The 22,884-nt window shown below is 35.7% G+C and overlaps 3 protein-coding genes across 3 annotated transcripts; all 3 read left to right on the forward strand.

Moving 5' to 3' along the window:
- The first annotated feature begins 951 nt into the window (after positions 1 to 951).
- On the forward strand, positions 952 to 1,531 carry LOC114717990 (PLAT domain-containing protein 3-like). Its single transcript, XM_028903239.1, has 2 exons — positions 952 to 1,029; positions 1,124 to 1,531. The coding sequence occupies exons 1-2, from the start codon at positions 952 to 954 to the stop codon at positions 1,529 to 1,531; spliced, it is 486 nt and encodes a 161-aa protein (XP_028759072.1).
- Positions 1,532 to 6,889: 5,358 nt separating this feature from the next.
- LOC114717991 (PLAT domain-containing protein 1-like) lies at positions 6,890 to 7,469 on the forward strand. Its single transcript, XM_028903240.1, has 2 exons — positions 6,890 to 6,967; positions 7,083 to 7,469. The coding sequence occupies exons 1-2, from the start codon at positions 6,890 to 6,892 to the stop codon at positions 7,467 to 7,469; spliced, it is 465 nt and encodes a 154-aa protein (XP_028759073.1).
- Positions 7,470 to 18,144: 10,675 nt separating this feature from the next.
- On the forward strand, positions 18,145 to 18,634 carry LOC114717992 (PLAT domain-containing protein 3-like). Its single transcript, XM_028903241.1, has 2 exons — positions 18,145 to 18,156; positions 18,236 to 18,634. Exons 1-2 carry the CDS (start codon positions 18,145 to 18,147, stop codon positions 18,632 to 18,634), a joined length of 411 nt encoding a protein of 136 aa, XP_028759074.1.
- The last annotated feature ends 4,250 nt before the right edge of the window (positions 18,635 to 22,884 follow it).

The following is a 22,884-nucleotide window of genomic DNA, read 5'->3' on the forward strand; positions in this document are numbered from 1 at the left end:
CGATCGCTCCAAAGAACATGTTAATCAAAACCTGTAGGTCAGAAGCATGCATCATCCTTATGTCCATGAATCTTGAAAATTTGGTTAATTTTACATAGGAAGTATAAAGGGAATAATGTTGAGCCTCTCTCCCTACATCTCTACTCTTATTATTATTATTATTTTATTTAATATATGGCCATGACAGATCTGTGTAAGAAAATAGTATTAGGTCAGATCAAAGATCAAGAGATTTCTTCACTCTATTGGTGGATCATTGAGAATCTCCATCTCTACTCTCGGCATATTAAGGGAGTGCCCAGCTGATATTGGCTTGAATCTACAGGTTTCAACATTGTTGGAGGGTGAACTAGGCTTTGTTGCTGGGTTTCCATTTTGTGTCGGACTCCGGCCCATGTTTTCCCCTCCGGAATGAACAGTAGAGACTAGAAAGTTACACATAGTGAAGGAGATTCATGGTATGCACTCAGAACTAACACTGGAAAAAAAAAAAAACTGCTGAATTATGCATTATGCAATGGCTTGACCGCATGGACATCACTTGTATAATAATTTGGGAACTATATGCATGCACTTGTTTCCAAGTGTGTCACTTTGCTTGAGCTAGACGTTTCCTGCCATGCTTATCCTGCCATTGAGGTGATATTGTTTCCATATATAAAATATCATGAGCGGTCGCGTTTAATTAATTCTCTTGGTTACGGTTCAAAATGGGGCTGCATGCATGCAGGACATGTGTTCAGACCACGTTATATGAGAACGAAAGGTTGGTGACATCCCCCGTTATCAACTTGTCCACATAATACTAAAATGAATTGGATCTAAAAGTGAAACTAAGTTATCACCACATATGTATATGTCGCCCTATGTTTATATAAAACCATAGAGAGGTTATTCCGGCGTTTCTCATCCTCATCGATCGGTCAGTACGTAGCGTCACAAATTAATAAAATGGCTCTCAGAGTTATTGGATTGTCTTGTCTTGTTTTTCTGGCTTCAATCGTAGGCTTCGCTGCAATGGCTAGATCTGTAAGTAATTGCTCTCACTTGTGTTCCGTTATTATTAGTTTCAAAGCTTTTATTCATTCTACTTAGCTGTGCATATGCATGTGTATATATGCAGCAGCAGTGCCAGTACATTGTGAGAGTTAAGACAGGAGATCGCAAAGATGCGGGAACGGACTCCGTCATCGGCCTCAAGTTAACGTCCTCTTCCGGCGATAGTTTTATGGTCAACAACCTCCAAAGTTGGGGCATAATGGCACCGGGTCACGACTACTTCGAGCGGGGCAACCTGGACGTCTTCAGCGGCACCGGCACTTGTCTCAGTGTTTGTGACATCACCGTCACATCCAACGGCGAAGGGAACAAGCCAGGGTGGTACTTAGATTTCGTCGACATCACCGTCAGTGGCGGCCTTTCTAGGAAAGTAGCGTTCCCGGTGAACCAGTGGCTGGCTCTGGACGAGTGGCCCCGTCACCTCTATGACACCGTCAACCTATGCGCCCGCGCCCCCGCTCCTTTAGTTTGAGGCCCACTCTTCTGTGTCACCATTCTCCATTACCATGATCTTAATATTACTTCTTAGGTTTATATAATATAATCATAACTTGTTACTTGAAAACAGGCCCTGTGGGAGTAACACACACATATATATATATGGCTTTTTGTTGGTGTGTTATGTGTTATGTAATGTTTATCCTGTGTATCATTTCGATATTAATAATAATTCCCCTCCACGGTGCAAATTTATCCACTTGCCCGGTACATATCCGTACATGTTTAGTTTTTCTTTTTGAGATGACAGCATGGTGGAAAATAATATTTCAAACAAATCGCAAGGAATCAGTAAGGTGGCATATCAGAATGTGTAATCAGTAAGGATATTTAGGAAAAGAATTATAAATTTAGGAAACAAAATCAATTGAGATCTTAAATATAAAATCAAGTTAAACACATTGTCTAGCTTTTATATTTAGAACCAGATGCAATATAACAAACTTGCGAAATGAAACTTCATATGTTTCCCATTGTACGTGACCGGTATTGGCTATGAGAACTTCACTATTCAGTAATTCTATTTTCTCATTAATCATTAACATTCATATTTGATATGCTGATTCTAAGTTATAAACGTTATTACTTGTTTTATGATTGTGTGTCACATAGGACCACCTGATGCCCAATCATGCAGCATACATGCGTAGGTGATTTTATGATTTTTGACTTTGAATTGAAGAATGAATATTAAAAATGCTTAACTAATTGGTTTTGAGGTTGAGGAGGCAACTGTTATTTTTGATCAACCTCCCTCAAGAATTTGTAAGTTCTTGTACATTGATTCTGTGGGTGTTTCATTCCCACGTGATATGATGATATAATCGGGCTTTGGCCCCGCATTATCCATCAAAAAAAAATTCCGACTAAATTTTTAGAATTTTAGTGTCTATTTTTGTATGTGTCTAATAATTTGCAGGAATTTTCTTTGTTTTCTCTTTTTTTTTTTGAGGGCTCGTATGTTTTATGTCTATGGCCATTTGATGTTTTCGTCATTTTTCAAATCTTGTCTGACTTTGTTACATGGTTTTCCAAATGCACTCTTTCCTTCCATTAATATAAGTATTGTTCGGTGGTTTTGGATTGTTTTAATAGAAATAAATGGGCTCGAACTTCAAATTTTGGTTTGACTAAGGACTCATTTTAATCCATGTAAACAAGGACGCTTGTTATCTAGTATTTACTTAAAAATAAAAATAATTAAATTTTAAATTTATAACTAAGTTAGGAGTAGTGTTCATAATTATAAGAATTAGGCATACATGTAAATAATGGGGGGAAAATCAATGTCTTAATTTAATTTCAAAAAATACAAATTTTTTTTTAAAAAAAAAGCTCTTTCGCCTCCCATCTAATTCTTGCGAGAGTATAAAGTGTCTTCGAATGAAATATTGGCAAATAAATCTGATAATATGAAAAAAGAATAAAAAATAAGGAAGATGAAGCACATGTGGAGAAAGAACATTATCAGAAGGACAGGTAAAACATCCCACTGATCGACATATCCAAATAATAAAATGAATAGAGTGAAAAAGGCTCTCTTATATGCTAATGCTCTCCTTTTCTAAGTGAAACTCCTTGTCGTTGTCCCTCCAATCACCGTGTGAAAGATGGGTTTTTGTCTTAGGACAAACAAACGAGCTTGGAAATAAAGCATGATATGGAGGAAGATGACGAGTACTATATCCGCTACTTAATATAAAAATTAGTTAATTAATTTGAATAAATTAAAAAGTTTTGTTAAGTTAGTTATTTATAATTAATTATTAGGTCCTGTCTTTCTTAGAATATTTTTGCTAATAATATGTATTAGTTAGAATTACAATTTAATAGAACCTTTAATATATACAACTACTATAAGAATTATTTTAAAAAAATAGATAAATATGACAGACAAAGTGGATTAGTGTCTTATATTTAAAGTCAAATTGAATGTTAAACTAGCTTTTATATTAAGGACCAAAGCTAATACCTATTCTTTTTTTTTTTTTGAATCAAAAGGCAAGTGAACTTGACTTACAAACAAAGGACGAAACCTAAAAACCGAATAAAAAACAAACCCAAAAGCCAAAAACGCTAAAACTAAAGAAGATCATTGGCTAAGAGTTCAAGACAATCAGGAGGAGGGTCTTGAAGCATTGTGGTTGAAAAGTTTGACTGGTGGGCCTTCTTGGCAATGAGCTCAGCGCATTTTAACGCTTCTCTATGTGAGAAGGATATCTCAAGATCCCAATTTGAGAAGATCAGCGACCTCGCTTCGTCGATCACATCACGTGCCGGGTGGAGGTTTCCACTACCATTCATCAAGAGTTGAAAGGCTTGGACTGAGTCTGTGAAAAGTTGGACTTTCTTAAATCTCAGTTGTTTGGCAACTTGAAGACCTATGCGAAAGGCTTGCAGTTCCGCAGTTGTGGATGGAAGAAAGCCTAGGTTCTGTTGGAATCCACACACCCAACTGCCCTGATTCTTCCTAATGACTCCACCGCAAGCTGCATTTCTCGTGCTGTCTACCGAACCATCAACATCAATTCGGATATATCCCTCCTTCGGTCTCGTCCACTTGCAGTCCTCCCTCTCAAGCACTTGGTATATTTTATGTCTATACCTGTTGTTTGCCATCTCCTCCATAAAGTAGTGGATGCCTTTGTTGACTACTTCACTTGCTTGATCGTGCGTTCCTTCCAAGGCCTTCCTACATTTGTTGTTCCAGGTGAGCCAACAGATGCTGCCAAAGATTTTGAGCCACTACCAACGAGCAAATATTCTTGTACTCGGATTATGTTTACTATTCCATCTAAGCCACCCTTATAAATCAGTTGGAAAAAACACAGAGACAAACATTGGTTCAATAAAATAAAGCCACACTCTCTTAGCTTCCTCACAGTCACGAAGTGTATGAATAATAGACTCCTCTCGTTGACACTCAAACAGGCAGTAAGGATTCTCGCTTACTCCTCTCTTGTATCTAAGAGCATTGGTAGGTATTCGCTCATGGAAAACTTGCCATATGAAGACTTTTGCTCTTTCAGAGATTCGCCAACGCCAGATACGGTGCCAGTGTGTTTCATTATGATTCTGTTGCTTGTCGAACATCATTTTATAGGCTGATTTTACACTGAAATTCCCATCTGGGGAGCTCCTCCAATAGAACCAGTCATGTTCCACCCCATTTGGAGGCTTAACCAGTTTAATTTTCTCCACAACCCAAATTGGCGGGAAGTTTCTTCACTTTATGATATCCCAGTCACCACTTGTTGTTACAAAACTCTTCACATTGTCGTCGGGATTGATCATGTGCATGTTCCTCTCAACATATTGGATGAGGGGCAGGTTTAAAGGGCACCACCGTTCTCCCCAAGCACTTGTCGACACTCTGTTACTTAGCTTACTTCCCACACCCTTGCAAAAGGAGTCCCACACTCTCACAATACTGTTCCAGACCGCTGATTGTTCTCTTTTTTTCTCAACCTTGAGAAAATAACACATATAACAAGTAAATCCGCTCTGGGAGTGCATTTAATAATAATGGTGATAAATAATTTAGAACAAAACAATTTATTTAACAAAACGACAAAATAATACATATAAAATCACCAACTAATCCTAGTCAGGATCAAACGGGGGGGCACAGAATCTAACATAAAATCTAATTTAAGAGCATCTAAAAATAAAACATGAAGTTTCAACCAGTACTAGTAGGCCCTCAGCATTAATCTTATGCCTTGAAGTCTCATATATATGCAAACATACATGCACACACACACATATGGTTTTCATCATTAGTAATTAGTAAATAAAAAGAAGGAAAAAAGGACACTGTTTGGAGGGGCGGGAGTGAGGGATGAGTGAAATTCCCAGCCCACCAAACAAGCAACAACATTCCTTTACCCTTCACCCCCTCTTTGACATTATATATTGGCACGCTAGATTTTTTACAATTTATAAACTACTACCTCCGGTCCTAATTATAAGAGCCAATTGACTAATTTTAGGAGATTAAGAAAGTAAGTTGAGTTAGTTATTTGTCCTAAATAGGTGTTGTCTTTCCTAAAATATCCTTACTAATCAAATGTATTGATTAGAACTATCATTGTTAGAAGGGCTGCTTTGGAAAAAAATGTATAAATATGAGAGATAAAGTGGATTGGGGTCTTATATTTAGGACCAAAATAAAAGTCAAACATGGTTTTATATTAAGGACTGGAGGTAGAATATTGATAACACTGCTTCAAAAAAATCATAAAAATCATAATTATTTTAAAGTACTTGAACACAACAGTTACCTATGATATCATCATAAAATATATTTTTCTTTTGTAATAAAAAATAACACTATTTGCTAATAATAACAATATAATAATAGTTAGAGAGTGAGTACATTTTCCTACCAAACAAGACTTTGGCATCACTCAAAGAACGAAACATTGAAAATATAATAGAGGGCTTCGCATCTAACCCAGAGACCAGAATACTCCATTTATTTTCACATCTTTGTTAATACTTACTCCGGTCTATAAGATGAGATCTCATTTGATTTTTATTTTGATCTTAAATGTAGAATCCCAATCCACTTTATTTCTTATATTTATCTTTTTTTTTTAAAGATAGTTCTTGTAATAATAGTAGTTCTAGCTAATATACTTGATTAGCCATGATATTTGAGAAAAGACAACACCTAGTTATTATAAATAACTGAGTTAACTATTTTTTTTTAATCTACTCAAATTAGTCAACCAGTTCTAATATTAAGAACTGGAGGTAGTATAATTTAAGATCATTTATCCACATGCCATTTACAATGGAAAATTGTTTTGGGACCTTATCATTTGAGTTTAATAGTTTTTATATTTAAAGATAGCTAAATAAAGTAAAGCCGACCTGCCAAATCGCATTCGCACTAGATTGCTGAGGAACGCAAATACAAAAACGGGCATTTAAGTTCTTAAAATTATCGAAAAGACGGACAAGTACTGAGGTGATATTTTCTTGCCCTATATATAAATAAAGGCTACATAGCAAAAGAAATACAAAAGAGAACATACAGAAAAGGACAGAAAGCTAAGGAAGAAGCCAAAGAGAAAGGATATATAGTATTATCATCAAAAGAAAAAAAAAGGAAGGAGATATGTTCTTATTATAACTGTAGTATTTTATACTTCCACACTTTCCATCTCACTCAAGTCCCTCTCTGGCTCCTTCCGGCTTTACCACGCGTGTACCTGACTTGGGCCCAATGCTTTGGGATCATTGCAGTTTGTGGCCCTGTATAAAGGCATGCACATAGGTTGTTTCAGCACCGATCCATCAGTAGGGTCACAAAGTAATCAACCAAATGGCTCTCAGAGTTATTGCATTGTCTTCTCTTGTCTTTCTTCTCTCACTCATCAGCTTCGCCGCAATGGCTATATCTGTAAGTAATTAATTGCTCTCTTGCGTTGATCCATTTTTAGTTTCAGGCTTTTATATATTCCTTTTACGTACTTAGTTTTGTGTGTGTTTTTTCATGTGCATGCATGCACGAGAAGTGCGTTGTAAGAGTCAAGACGGGAGATGTGCAGGACGCATCAACGGACTCCACCATCAGCCTCAAGGTAAACACATCTTCTGGCAATGGCTTTTCCGTCGACAACCTCGAAGATTGGGGCATAATGGAACCCGATCACAACTACTTCGACCAGGGCAAACTCTACGTCTTCAGCGGCACCGGCCCTTGCCTCGATCTCTGCGCCATCACCGTCGTCTCTGACGGGAGAGGGACATACCCAGGGTGGTACTCGGATTACGTGGAGATCAACGTCGTAGGATGTTACAAATCTACCAAGGTAGCCTTCCCTGAGAACCGGTGGCTGGATCAGACCGCAGGCTATAATCTCTATGCCAAGTCAACTTATGCTCCAACTTCTTTCGTTTGAGGCCCATTCTCTCTTTTGTGTGACCATACTTCAGTGACAACATTTTAATATGTTACCTCTCTCGCGGCCTATATGTAATATATAAATAATATATAGGCCCTGAGGTAGTAATATGTATCTGGCTTTTGTTGGTGTGTTGTGTGAAGTAATGTTTTGTGATGTGTCTCATTTCAATAATAATAATAAGGAAACGTCCTTATAATTTCATCCAATTTTAAACCAGGTCCTTATAGTTTTTTCTCCCTTTTCATTCCATCCTTATTGTTTACTCTGCTAGTGGTATTAGTCCTTCTGTCAAAAAAACCTTACAAGCGCCGTTAATCTGAGTTAACAGGGATGATGTGGCCTCAAGAAAATCTGACTAAGCACCATCATTTGATCTTCGTTTGCCACCCACACGCGAAGCCAAAGGGCACTGTATCATGGGTCAGTTTTCGGGGTGAAGGAACTGTTGAACTTCCAACCCGATTGATCTCACAAAGTCTCTTGCATGACCCCTCGCTACCCGACTGAGGTGTGAATACCTTATTTACTTACCTGACCCCTTAAAACAGGAGTTCTTAATAGTTACTCTATGGTGATTTATAAGATTATTTCTCCAACTCTTCCCTTACAGTTTTATTACATATTCGTTCATGGTCAAAATGAATAAAGAAAATAGGAGGCTAGGATGTTGGAGCAGCCATGATATCCTGGGCCTGCTTCATCAATCGTGCATAGGCATTGAAACCAAAGCACTAGGTAATAAGGTGCTCTTCAAGAAGACTACGTGAAATTGATTGGGTTGGAAGGCCTTGTTATGGCAAATCTTGCTATATACGTAATTGATGAGTTTCAGGAAACTAGTCTTGGTAATTATCATTTTCATAAGCATCCTAGACTCATCAGATTTTAATTATCTATATTTTATTTTAATGATTCGGATTTGATTTCTTTTTTACTTTTATATGTTCAAAATAATTATTTTAATATGTATAGAATCTAAAATAGTAATATCTTAATTATCATTCTTTCAAAAAATAGTTTTTTAGACAATGCTAGGTCAATAGATATATCTGTATTTTATCAAAAAACTATCTATTTAATAGCATAAATATCCAGTTTTGCCTGTTTTTACCTAAGTTCAAAGATTAATTTAAATTTCTTAAGCTTCAACCAATCAACAAATCATTTCAAATGGTGGCCAATCACAAAAGAAAGCATTAAATTCAAGATAAAAACAACATAACATTATCATTAACACTAAAGAGATAGTCAAAACAAATCTTAATCCATACAATAAATCAAAATAACCCTAGAATGACTACTCTAGCTGCATATGTTCAGCAAAGAGCCACAAACACAAAGATATTTCACAGCCATTACAGAAATAAAGGAGAAGAGGAGAAAAAAACCAAGGAAAAGGAAGAAAGAAACTTTAAATCTCTTGCAACTTCAAGCCCAATGTTCCCAAGCTTCAAAATCTCTAAATCCTAGCAGAGAACCTCTCCAAATACGCTCCCAAGTCGAAGTCTAGCCAAAAATCATGAGTTCCCCCTTTTATAAGCCATAAATTTTAAGTTACAAAGCAAAACACATAGTTGTGCAAGTACAGGTGACAAACTCAATTATTTTTATATATTTTGATATCTTTTATATGGTTTTTATCAACTTAATTAGTCTTTTTGGCCTTAATTGATTGTTAATGGATTTAATATATTTTATTTTGAATTATTATTTTATAGGGGCAAAATTGTCATATTTTGGTTTAATTGTGACTAATTGATTTTTGAGGACAATTAATGCTACCTTATCCTTGAATTTTGTTTGCAGGTTTTTGAAAGATTTAAAAATTAAAATTAAAATTAAAAAAAAAAAAGAGAAAAAAATATAATTAAAAAATAATTAAAAAAAGGGAGCAAAACGTTGCGTTTTGCTCCCCACCCACCTAATAACCCCTAATATCCAATAATTCATAAAGGACAATCGGGAGAAGCTGGAGGGCGGCGGGGGCAACACGCACGCGCGAAGACGCACACGCGAAGTAAGCAAGCGGCGGCGGAGGAAAAGGAAAAGAAAAGACGTAGAGAGAGAATTCAAAAAACGGAGGCAAGAGGCACGAATAGAAATAGAAAACCAGCGGCGTGAAGGAGAGGATTCAGCGTGAGCTTCCACAGCGAAATCACATCCCAGCATTCATCTTCTTTGTTCTTCATGGCTGAACCGAATTGGTTTGTTGGAGCTGTGGTTGTGATGGTTAAGAGTAGCTAAATCCTCCAATTCTCTAGAACAGTGTTTATGGCTTGAACTTGGAGCTTCAAAGGGGAGTTTCAACTCTTCTAATCTTTACTTCTTTCATTATAATTGTGATTTCTAGGTCTTAGAATGAATTTTATAATGTTTGAATGGGCTGTGATGATTTATATTTGTATTGAGATTGGTTGTGGTTGTTGGAATCTTTGATTAGCATTTAACATTATGCTGTGATTAGCTTTAATTTCTTTACATTGTACTGGGTCAGACTATGTTTTGAAATTATTGTGAACATTTAGTGGTAATTCAAGGTGGCTTGGTTATTGGACTAAAAATGTTAATTGCTTTTCTTTGATTTTCTTTTTGGCTAATTGTGCTGAAACAGTTTAATTGTGAATAATTAATATGCAAGATGGCTTGGTGTTGATTATTCTAATTAAACTGAGTCTAGGGGATGGCCCTTAGAGTCTTTTGAATTTAGTTAACTCCCAAATTAATTGAAGTAATGATAGCCTAAAGCATTGTACTAGAGAATTGCTCTTCCATTTGCTGTCACTTGTTAATTCACTTTGCTTATTTCATTCATATCCATTTTATAAACTAAAAATCCAAAAATTATTTACTCATTTTACATCCTTTTAAATTTTGCCAATTAGTTAGTTAAAAAGAAAATCAATCCCTTTTCAACTCAATTCTTTGTTTTTGATACTTAGTTGCTTAGGATTTCAAATAAAGGCTCCTCAAAGTGAAACGACCCGAGTTTTGTACTATATTGCATTACTTGGATTTATTTTTTATTGGGAACCCCAAGGCAAATGACAAAAGCTCTCATCAAATGGCGCCGTTGCCGGGGAGCCAAAAAAATTGGTTCCCAAGTAACTAAGTGTCAATCTTTGGTTGACTTGGTCCTTGAGCTTTTTAGTTTTTGCATGTAGTTAGGTTTAGCATCTTTAGGTAGTTTGCATTGGTTCATGGTTTTTCATTGCATTTCTTTCATTTGCATCAAAATTTTTCAAAAATACAACCAAATATCTTGATTTTTCTTTGTTTTGCATATAGATATAGACACCTGCATGCCTTTGCATCATAATGTTGGATCTACATCCAAAATTTGGTAAAAATATGAGTTTTCAAAAAATTCAGTTTGCTGGAACTAAAACTTTTTCGCCCAGAAAATTCTGAAAATTGGTATTCTAAAGATTTTGAGCATTTTAAGCAAGACTAATAGCTATGCTATTAGCCCTAGCAAATTTTTGCCAAATTCAAACGTTTTCCCTACTTTTTCTAATTTTCTTTCTTTTCTGGAATTTTTCCAGATTTTTCCGTTTGTGTGTTTTTGTTTTATTTTTCTGATTTTTCTAGTTTTTTAGGATTGTTTTGAGTTTCTTTAGATTGGCTCTTGTTAGGAATTGATTGTGTGACTCATGGCTTGGTTTAATAGCAATCATGATCTACCCGTGCACTCTCACTTTTTTGCAGGAAATAGTACATGGAATGAAGCACCTTCTAATTCAACATGTTCTCAAGAGATTGAAGAGTTGTTACAACAGTTGGACTCCTTCCAAGCTCAGCTAGAGTCTCAAATGCCTAACCACATCTATACCCATGATCCCTCTTGGATGAACCATCATCTACGTCAATCACCTCACCCATCACTCCCACCTCACCAATCATACTTCAATCATATATCTCCACCATATACATACCACCAAGAACCACCTCCTTTTCCATATGACTACTATCACCAACCCTCATCCCAATCCAAGTACCATTCTCTTTCCCAATATCATGAACATCAATTCAATGAACCTAACCCATTTCTTATTATTCCTAAGAAGGACCAGATACGATTTTTGAGAGAAGCTTATGACCGCTTAAATTTATACTATCATGGATTACTTGAAGAAGTACGGATATCTGGAATCTCAAAGGAATCAGAGGAAGAGTTAGGAGAATGTAAAAGTACATTGGAGAAGATTTTGAGTGATATAGCTCAAATTGAATCTAAGAATGGGAAGGATGAACCAAAGTGCCCAGATTTACTCATACAAGAAGCTGAGATGAAGCAAGAGCATCTACAAGCTTATAAGGACTTGTGCCCTACATCAGGTAATATTGATCCTCTTCTTGAGGAGATTGATCCTTATGCTATAACTACTATTCCTGTTGAAGTTATTGATGATGTGAGTGATATTGAGGTGGATGAAGAAATTGTCTGTGAATCCCCTCATGTTTCTGAACATGCTAATACTCATCTTGTTGCTCTTAGTGGTAGTGATTTGGATAAAGATGCTGCTTTGTGTGATGATTCACATGCCAACCATGTTTCTCTTCCTAGTGTTGAAAGTGCTGTTATTGATAAGTATGAGAACATTAAGGTTGCTAAATCTTGTTTGAGTGCAATTATTGATGACAAATGTGAGAATGATCATTGCCTTGAGAACCAAATGCATGATAATTCCTTTGAGTTAGTAGCTTCTAGTGTTGTTGAGAAAGACTCTGAAATTTTGATTGACAAAATTATGCATGTAGATGAGTCTTTCCAACAAGTTTTGTCTAGTGATTTGCCTCCTGATTTAGTTAGCTGTGTCAATAGTAGTATTCTGTGTGAATCTTCTTCTGCTTTCATGCTTTTACCTCCCACCTCTTGTGAATGTGATAGTGATGTGTTGTACTCCAATAATTGTCAGTTGGATTCTTCAGTTTCCACGTCACATGAACCTAAGTGTTTTGAAACTTTAAATGATTGTTTGACTCCTACTGATGGGAGTATCATTGACTTTCTTGGATGCTGTAGCTACTTGAAGAGCCTAGATCATAAAATGTCTTTACTTTATTTGAAATCTCTTGAAGTCTCTATTGCTAGATTTGGTACTGCTGCTGTCTTGTTTTCTGTGCAGGCACATAATTGGAAGGGATCTCCTCAACACCAAACTCCACCATATGCTCTTGGACCTCTTTCAATTGACCCTGAGCCACCACCAAGAAAGTGCAATCATCAAGAGCAATCCTTTTTGCTAAACTTCATGTTTCTCATTATTGATGAGAATTTCTCTTTTAAGAGTCTAAGGCGCTTTAAGCACAAGGCTGTCTCTTTCCTCACTTATTCTCTCTTAACTTTGCATTGATTAACTGTGCTTAACTGAATTATTGAAGAGGATAAGTGTGGGGGAGTTAGTCTAGTAGAAAAGTAACTTTGTTTTTGTTTACTCCCTTATTGATCCTCTTTTTCTCTTGTCATTACCTTGTCCTTTAATTTTGCATTGAGGACAATGCAAAATTTAAGTGTGGGGGAGGGATTGTTATTGAGTTGTTGAGCTTTCTCTTGGGAAAAAAAAATTCTGCCTTTGGATTTGCACCTGTTTCCTAAGTATTGCTGCTATAATTGCTCCTCTTCTTTGCTTTATTGGTTGATTTCTGAATTGCATCGCATGATTTGAGAGTGATTCTTGCTTGGGAATTTTGCTGCTAGTTTCTGTGTCCTCCTATTTTCATTCGTCTCAGTGTTTTGCACTGCTGTATGGGCTATTTGATGTTCTCTCTATTGCTGACTTGACTTTTGTAATCCTTGGGCATCTCTTTTAAAATCTTTTTGAACAATGCTTGTGAATATTGCACGGCTGAGTTTGATTGCATTTGATTTGAGTGATTTCTGTTCTTAGTTGATTAGCATAGTAGAATGCCTTTAGTGCAGTGTTATTAATCTTGTTTCATAGCTTGATCCATAAGAAAGAAACATCTTGGAGAAAGCCTTAATGGAAGGATTGTTGAGCCATATATTTTTTCTCATCTTGTGTGATTTTCACCTAGTTTTGGTTAACCTCTAGAACTTGTTTAGATTCTTTTTCAAAGCTGCATTAATACCTAGATTTGTGAAGATGATAGAGGCATTCATTTCTAAACCTTTACCCAAACACAAACCACTTCATTTAACCTTTGTTCACCCCTTTGAGCCTTCACTTTCATTCCATTCATTTTTTTTTCAAGCAAGTATTTTGCATGAGTTACATTTGGATTTTTTATTTTGAAAAGTACATCATTAAAGTCTATATCTTTGTCTTCTTGGGTTTGGATGCCAAAAAAAAAAAATAGAAAAAGGCAAGAAAGAGAAGAAAATGTTTAGAAAAAGCCAAAGAAAGAAAGTTATAAAAAAAAAAGGAGAGAAAATAAGTTGCAACAAAAAAATAAATTTCAAATAAGGCATTCCATGGTGGTTTGAAGAGCAAGGATTTCTGTCTCAAAAGGTTAAAATCTACACATTGGTATTGTTTCATGATTGTACATTAGCTCACTTTGAGTTGATACTTTATTACTCATGCATTTCACTTGTTAGTCCATTCATTCATTTGGCCTTGTTTTTCGACATTACAACCCTTCAAGTCCCCTTGATCATGAATCTAAGGTATGTTAGTGGTGGAGATATTAGAATCTCTACAAGCTTATGGTAGGTGCTAATCTAGGTGGATTGAGTGAAATTTTTCTCATTTGAGAGATGAGTGAAACATTTGTACCATATGTGAGCTCTATTATGTTTCTCTTCTTTTATCTTGTTATGTTTCTTGTGTTAATTTCTTTGCACTGAAGTATTCTATGACTGTTGATTAATTAAGAATAAAGGTTGATTAAGTTAATTGCACATTCATGCTTAGTTAGTTTTATGTTTGCTTGCATTGAGTGTCTTTATTGGATTCTTCTTTAATGATGTTTTGCCCAGGAGTGCAAAAGGCTAAGTGTGGGGGAGTTGACAAACTCAATTATTTTTATATATTTTGATATCTTTTATATGGGTTTTGTCAACTTAATTAGTCTTTTTGGCCTTAATTGATTGTTAATGGATTTAATATATTTTATTTTGAATTATTATTTTATAGGGGCAAAATTGTCATATTTTGGTTTAATTGTGACTAATTGATTTTTGAGGACAATTAATGCTACCTTATCCTTGAATTTTGTTTGCAGGTTTTTGAAAGATTTAAAAATTAAAATTAAAATTAAAAAAAAAAAAGAGAAAAAAATATAATTAAAAAATAATTAAAAAAAAGGGAGCAGCGTTTTGCTCCCCACCCACCTAATAACCCCTAATATCCAATAATTCATAAAGGACAATCGGGAGAAGCTGGAGGGCGGCGGGGGCAACACGCACGCGCGAAGACGCACACGCGAAGTAAGCAAGCGGCGGCGGAGGAAAAGGAAAAGAAAAGACGTAGAGAGAGAATTCAAAAAACGGAGGCAAGAGGCACGAATAGAAATAGAAAACCAGCGGCGTGAAGGAGAGGATTCAGCGTGAGCTTCCACAGCGAAATCACATCCCAGCATTCATCTTCTTTGTTCTTCATGGCTGAACCGAATTGGTTTGTTGGAGCTGTGGTTGTGATGGTTAAGAGTAGCTAAATCCTCCAATTCTCTAGAACAGTGTTTATGGCTTGAACTTGGAGCTTCAAAGGGGAGTTTCAACTCTTCTAATCTTTACTTCTTTCATTATAATTGTGATTTCTAGGTCTTAGAATGAATTTTATAATGTTTGAATGGGCTGTGATGATTTATATTTGTATTGAGATTGGTTGTGGTTGTTGGAATCTTTGATTAGCATTTAACATTATGCTGTGATTAGCTTTAATTTCTTTACATTGTACTGGGTCATACTATGTTTTGAAATTATTGTGAACATTTAATGGTAATTCAAGGTAGCTTGGTGCGTAGTGGCAGATGACACAAAGAGGAACTCCATAGAAGGGATCAAGCATCACGGTGGATTTATCTAAACATCACGGCACCTATTATAGAATGACAATTTCCTCAGAACATGCTAGGCACCGTGGCAGGTTTAGACAAGCATTGCGGTACCTTATAAGAGCATCTCTCCTCCTTTTCTATTTAAGACACCGCCGCGGATTGCTTCAGGTACCATGGCAGATTTAGACAGGCGTTGCGCGCCTTATGTAGCTCGTCTCTCCTCCTTTTCTGTTTGAGATGCCATAGCGGATTGTTTCAGACGCCGCAGAGGATGATGTGTTTTCAGCTCCTTGGCTTGGTTCTTCCATTCTGCTTGCTCTGCATCCTTGATCTTCCTCTAATCACCCAAAATAGATTAAATCTTTTTCCTTGTCATTCGTCTTCCAACTCTTACGATTTCTTACACCAAGAATCTTAAAAACATTGCACAAATAATCCCTAATTGTTAGTATAAATCAAAGTTTACTTTTTCAAATTATATTTTCTAACTTTAAGAAAATAACCCTACGTGACTAGCTTCCAAAATCCACAAAAGAGTGTTAAAACAAGTTGAATTGATAAGAATTTTGAGAAGTTATCACTGGGTTCAATCCATACTTTATATTACTTGATCATGTTTATATTGGGCCTTTGACCCTTCAAATTTTTTGGCCAATGATGTATTATTTGAAATAATTAGCAGAATATAATAGCCACGAGCCATTATGTCTTGCATTATCCATTGTTACTGGTGTAATTTTCTTCTCTGTTTATTAGATATCACTATATTATTTTATTTGGTCATTACTTCTCTTTCTTTTTACCAATTATGACTTTTTCTTAACTTTCACATGTATTATGAAAATTATTAAATAATAAACTGGAATGCTTAGCCAAATGCATTCTCAGCTATAGTATTTCTCCGATACTTAATGTAAAACCTAATTAACTAACTTGAGCAGATTAATGATATTAGTTTAAATTAGTTAATATTTAAATTAAAATACCCTAAGCATCTTCCTTAATTCTTCCCCTCCCTCTTTTACTTGATTATTGTTTGGGGAATATCAATATGGTTAATTTGAAAAAAAAAATTAATGAGAGTGTAAAATGGATTTTATATTTAGGACCAACATTAATTTCTCAATTAGATCCTATATTAATTAAGGACCGGAGGAGTATCTCACAAGCCAAAACTTTCCTATGCAACAAACTATAATTTCCTCTTTTTTTCATATATTATTGGAGCCTAATTTATTTGACCGGCGCTATCTTGTCACTTCATTCTCTTCTGAGACATTTTAAGTAATCTTAAACAACAATGGGCTTAAAGCTGAGTAATTTATACTTGCCATGTTTATAATGAAGTGATCTATTTATGTTTTAAAAGTATTTTGGGCGTTTACTACGTGTCATATTCTTGTATTTAATCAAGTTGTGCTCGTTCCAATGGATATGTTAATCTTTTTTTTTTTTGACCTTGAATGGATATGTTAATCTTGAAAATTTGAATGTAACTCTTAGGTCTCCCTTATATTGACCAAAACACCAAAGCAACGGAGCCACCAAAAAGCATACAACAGAAAATGCATGGAAATCGAACTAGCTTACTAAATAAATTGCCTTCGGCCATAATTATAAGATCTTGTTTGTAGATTACATACAAGGTTTTATAATTATGAACGGAGGTAATAGATCAGTTTATCAGAAGAGCCGCCACAGAAACCACTGAATTCAAACTATTATTAATGTTATTTTTATTTAATACATGGCCGTGACAGATCTGTGTAAGAAAATAGTATTAGGTCAGATCAAAGATCAAGAGATTTCTTGACTCTATTGGTGGATCATTGAGTCTACGTCTCCACTCTTGGCATATTAAGAGAGTGTATATAGCTGATATTATATTGGGCACATTTTTTTGGCTTCTAAGTACAGGTATCTTCCAATTGAAAACAATTCTGTTCAAAATACATTAAATATATGCACAACTCCTAGCAGGAATTTGAACCTTGATTTGTCATGTTGTAAGGGAGTAGTCCCTTTCGCTAAACCCAATCCTTAGTTGGTATATTGGGCACCTTGAATCTACATGTTTCAACATTGTTAATTGCAGGGTGAACTTGGCCTTGTTGCGGGGCTTTCTTTTTGTGTTGGATTCAGCCCATGATTTTCCCTCCGGAATGAAGAGTAGAGACTAGAAAATCACACACAATGAAAGAGATTCATTGTATGCACTGAGGACTGAACTCACATTCCGTTGCGCATGATAATTTGTGAACTATTTGCATACACTTGTTTCCTTGAGCCAGACGTTTCCTGCCATGCTTATCCTGACACTGAGGTGATATTTGGTTCGATATATATAACTTCATGGGCGGTCGTGTTTAATTAATTCTGTTGTTTATGGTTCGAAATGGGGCTGCATGCATGCAGGACATGCGTTCATCAGACCACGATATCAGAACGAAAGGTTGATGACATCCCACCTTATCAACTTGTCCACATAATAATAAAATGAATTGGCCTTATAAGTAAAACTAAGTAATCACCATCTATGTATATGTCACCTTATATTTGTATAAAAGCATAGAGAGGTTATTCCAGTGTTTCTCATCCTCATCGATCGATCAGTACGATCAGTACGTAGCATCACAAACTAAGAATGGCTCTTAGAGTTATTTCATTGTCTTGTCTTGTTTTTCTAGTCTCACTCATAAGCTTCGCTGCAATGGCTGCCTCCGTAAGTAATTGCTCTCTCTTGCGTATATTATTAGTTTCAAAGCTTTTATTCCTTCTACGTAGTTGTGTATATAAAGCAGCAATGCCAGTACACTGTGAGAATTAAGACAGGAGATCGCAAAGATGCAGGAACGGACTCCGTCATCGGCCTTAAGTTAATGTCTTCGTCCGGCAATAGTTTTACCGTCAACAACCTCCGAAGCTGGGGCATAATGGCACCGGGTCATGACTACTTCGAGCGGGGCAACCTGGACGTCTTCAGCGGCAGAGGCACTTGTCTCAGTGTTTGTGCCATCACCGTCACATCCAACGGCGAAGGGAACAAGCCAGGGTGGTACTTGGATTTCGTCGAAATCACTGTCAGTGGCGGCCTTTCTAGGAAGGTAGCGTTCCCGGTGAACCAGTGGCTGGCTCTGGACGAGTGGCCCCGTCATCTCTATGCCAACGTCAACCTATGCTCCCGCGCCGCTGCTTCTTGAGTCTGAGGCGTACTTCTCACTCTTCTGTGTCACCGTTCTTCATTACCCAAATCTTAATAGTACTTCTCACGTTTATATAATATAAAATAATCACAGCTTGCTGCTTGATCAGCCCCTGTGGGAGCACCATACACACACACACACACACACATATATATATATATGGATGGCTTCTGTTGATGTCTTGTGTGTTATGTAATATTTGTCAGGTGTCTCATTTCGATATCACTACCTCCAGTCAGGTCTAGCTAATTTGAAGAAATTAAATAAATTAATTTAAAGCATTATATTTATCGTTTTTTTTCTCCAGGCTAATTAACCCTGTCTATAAATTAATATATAATCTAATGATGTATGCACATAAATATTTTAAATATATCATGTAACATAAGCTATAAATAAGTAGTTCTTTTAGTATTCTTATTTTTTTAAAATTAATCAGTTGTTTTATATGTTAAAGATGGGAGGTATTGTCAAGGACGGGAGCAACAACATAATTGTAGCATTTTAATGATTTTATGTTTTCTTCAATTCGCGCATCTTGCTCTTTTTCTTCCTCATGCTCTGGACTCTTCATTCATCATATATCCTTAATATAAAAGTTAATTGACTAATTTGAGTAGATTAAGAAAATTAGTTTAATTAATTAATTATTTGTAACAGTAGTATATGGGTATTATCTTTCCTAAAATATTTTTGCTAATCAAGTATATTAGCTAGAATTACCATTATTATAAGGATTATTTTAAAAAAATAGATAAATATGAGAAAGGAAGTGGATTGGAATTTCATATTTAGGATCAAAATAAAAATTAAACAAGCTTTTATATTAATAATAGGAGGTAGTAGTACTACAATAATGAGCCTTCCAACCAAGATTGCCTTCCCGGAGAGTAACTGGATTTGTGGAGTCTGGCACCCTCGAGTTATGCTCCGGCCACTTCATTACTTTCTGGCCCACTCTTTCTTCTCTGCAGTGACAATTCTTCTTCATCTGCAACATCTCTTGCCGCTTATACGTAATATATATAAATAATAAATAGGCCCTGAGGGTGTCATCTGTATCTGGCTTTTGCTGGCGTGTTGTGATCGAAAGTGTTTGTCATGTGTCTCATTTCAGTAATCACTCGACGCAACCATGTTTCTATGTAAAGATATGCCTTGGAGTCCCGTATATAGGCACCTCCTTTTACGGTTTTCATCATTAGTTTTGTTTTGTTTAAGGAAATTACAAAAGTTGTAAAATAAGAATAGTAAATGATGGTGTTTGGGAAGAGCGAGCAGCAAATTACAAATATTTAGCTTAGTTTGTCCCTGTTTTAAAGTCGGACTACTTTAGTACTTAATATAAAAGTTAGTTTGATATTTAATTTGATTCTAAATATAAGAACTGTCTCAATCCATTTTATCGCCCATATTTCTTCATTTTTTTCTCAAAGTAGTCTTTTTAATAATTACACATGTTAAAAATTTCATCAAATGGTAGTTCTACCTAATACACATGATTAGTAAAGATATTTCAGAAAAGACAATACCTATTTATTATAAATAATTAAGGGTTAATACAAATTTTAGTCCCTCAAATTTGAGCCCAATTTGGTATTGGTCCCTGAAATTTAAAACGTGTGGTATTGGTCCCTGAAATTATGTCCGTTTCAGACCGTTGGTCCCTGACATCTTAGCACCGTTAAATTTTGCTGACGTGGCGTTAACACCGTTAAATTGATGAGTTGGCATATGACCTGGACATGATATTGGTCCCTCAAATTTAGGGTCATTTTGGTGTTGGTCCCTGAAATTTAAAACCGATGGTATTAGTCCCTCAAATTATATATGTTTCTAGCCTTTGGTCCCTGATAGCTTTAGGCCCTCCTCTTTTTATCTGTTCCTGTAGAACCCTCTGCTTTGTTGTTATCTGGTCTCAGTGGCTCTGGTGGCTTGCTGGTCGTGCCTGTCTTTTTGTTGGAGTTGCCAGTGAGGTTCTTGTTGCTTTTTCTCAAGCTTCTTACTCTAGTAATGGTCTTCTCTTTTTTCTTGGGAGGTTCATCATCGTCTGTACTAGAAGAAGATGGCTTCAATGGGAGTGATTTTGTATCTGAAGCCGGCTTCTTCTTCTCATGAACTATTAAGTCACCTTTTTGCCCAAAGGTAGCAGAAGAGGTAGAAGATTTAGCTGGGAATGCACTGCGTTTCCTCCACACTAATAGAGGAGTAGAAGCTCTGTGTTTTGACAAAAGTGAATCCCAGATTGCATAGATTCTCTTCGACCATAGCCTTCCATTGCTCATGCCACATCATCAAGTTTTAGTTGCCAAGTCAAATGCCATATCATAGGTTAACAAAGTTAGAGCCAACTCAGACAAATTTGACGACGTAAAGCTATCACGACCCAACGGCCAGAAACAGATATAATTTGAGGGACTAATACCATCTATTTTAAATTTCAGGGACCAATACCAAAATGGCCTCAAATTTGAGGGACCAATACCATGTCCAGGTCATATGCCAACTCATCGGTTAACGGTGTTAACGCCACGTCAGCAAAATTTAACGGTGCCAAGATGTCAGGGACTAACGGTCTGAAACGGACATAATTTCAGGGACCAATACTACACGTTTTAAATTTCAGGGACCAATACCAAATTGGGCCCAAATTTGAGGGACCAAAAGCAAAAGGTGACTTCACTTCAAGAACATCTTCAAGTGCTTTCGGAATCGATGAGATAACCATGCTTCGACGTTTCTCAATGTACATGAGTGGTATGTGAACTTGACTATTCAGTTGTTCTGTTTTCACGTTAATCATTAATATTATAATGATTATGCGTCACATATGGGGATGAAATTGGGCCAGGCTTTACCAAATAGGCCTAAGTCCGTCACAAGAGTCTAAAGTCTTAGGCCAGGTCTAAGCCCGCATTCAAACCTTTTTTGGGCTTATGCTCAAGCCTTCAAAAGACCTGATAAGCTTAAGAGTCTTTTTAAAAACTTTTATGTTTGTGGTCATTTGATGTTTTTGTCATTTTTCAAAATTTGTTTGACTTTAACTTGTTATATGGTTTTCCAAATGCAATCTTTCTTTCTATTAATGTAAGTGTTATTGGTTGGAAAATTAAAAAAATATGGTTCAATTTGGATTGTTAATAGAAATACATGGGTTCGAACTTCAAATTTTGGTTTGCCTAATAAGAGCTTATTCTTATAACTAAGTTAAGAGTGTTCATAATAATTAGTCATACATGTAAATAATGGGAAAAAAATAATATCTTCATTTAATTTTAAAAAAATTACAATAAAAAGCTCATTCGCCTCCAATCAAGTTCTTGCAAGTATCTTCCAGTGAAATATTGCGAGAAAGTCTGATAATATTAAAAAAGAATAAAAAAATAAGGAAGATGAAGGACATGAGTACAAAGAGCATTATTATCAGAAGGAAAGGTGTAACATCTCACTGATCAACAAATCCAAATAATAATAAATTTGATCATATTTTTGTATTAAATAAGAAATTTTATTATATTATTTTTATCTCTTAACCTACCCAATTGTTCACCGGGAAGCCTTCCTTGGTCTTTATTTTAGGTCTGGTGACGGTGATTTCCATGAATTCCAAGTGCCACTCTGGCCTGCTCCCTTGGCCGTCGATGAAGACGAAGACGGAGCAAGAGCTGAGGCAAACTCTCCCATTGCTTCTTGTTGAAGCAGTCGAATATCTGCAATGTGATGACGGAATCCGTTCTTGAATATAATCTTCGCCCCAGCTTGTCTGAACTTCGATGAGGCAAAGGCACTTGTCCTCCTGCTCCTTGCTTGCATGAAGTCCCATTTGGATCAATATCAATATCCTTCTTTATTCAGTATATGAGTGTGTATAAACATATTGTCATTTGATTTTATTTTCTCGAGATATTATAATTGTTTTTGAATAAAACAGTTTCCAATACTCTATTGTTCTATTCTAGAACTGTCTGTCTTCTAATGGAAAAAATAAAGTTATTGGTAAATATTTTTATGTTTAACAAAAATATATATCATTAAAAAAATTAATAAACTACAAAAGTTTGCCCAGAATAAATTATCTTTTAATAAAAAAGAGAGATTCGTTGATTTTTTTTTTTTTTTTGCGGATGAATCCCATTATTTCGTTTTCCAAATGAAGGAAAATATTATTTTTAAAACATGATATTTTAGTTTTTTTTAATGAAATTTCACAGGCCCTTCATTTATTTTTAAAACATATGCTTTAATAC

The sequence above is a fragment of the Neltuma alba genome, unplaced genomic scaffold (genome assembly GCF_004799145.2).
Source record: "Neltuma alba isolate B1F8T4 unplaced genomic scaffold, ASM479914v2 tig00011785_pilon, whole genome shotgun sequence".
NCBI lineage: Eukaryota > Viridiplantae > Streptophyta > Magnoliopsida > Fabales > Fabaceae > Neltuma > Neltuma alba.

Coding starts and splice junctions, on each gene's coding strand:
- LOC114717990 (XM_028903239.1), top strand. CDS start 952: ATGGCTCTCAGAGTTATTGGATTGTCTTGTCTTGTTTTTCTGGCTTCA. Junction 1,030..1,123: donor TCGCTGCAATGGCTAGATCT/GTAAGTAATTGC, acceptor GTATATATGCAG/CAGCAGTGCCAGTACATTGT.
- LOC114717991 (XM_028903240.1), top strand. CDS start 6,890: ATGGCTCTCAGAGTTATTGCATTGTCTTCTCTTGTCTTTCTTCTCTCA. Junction 6,968..7,082: donor TCGCCGCAATGGCTATATCT/GTAAGTAATTAA, acceptor ATGCACGAGAAG/TGCGTTGTAAGAGTCAAGAC.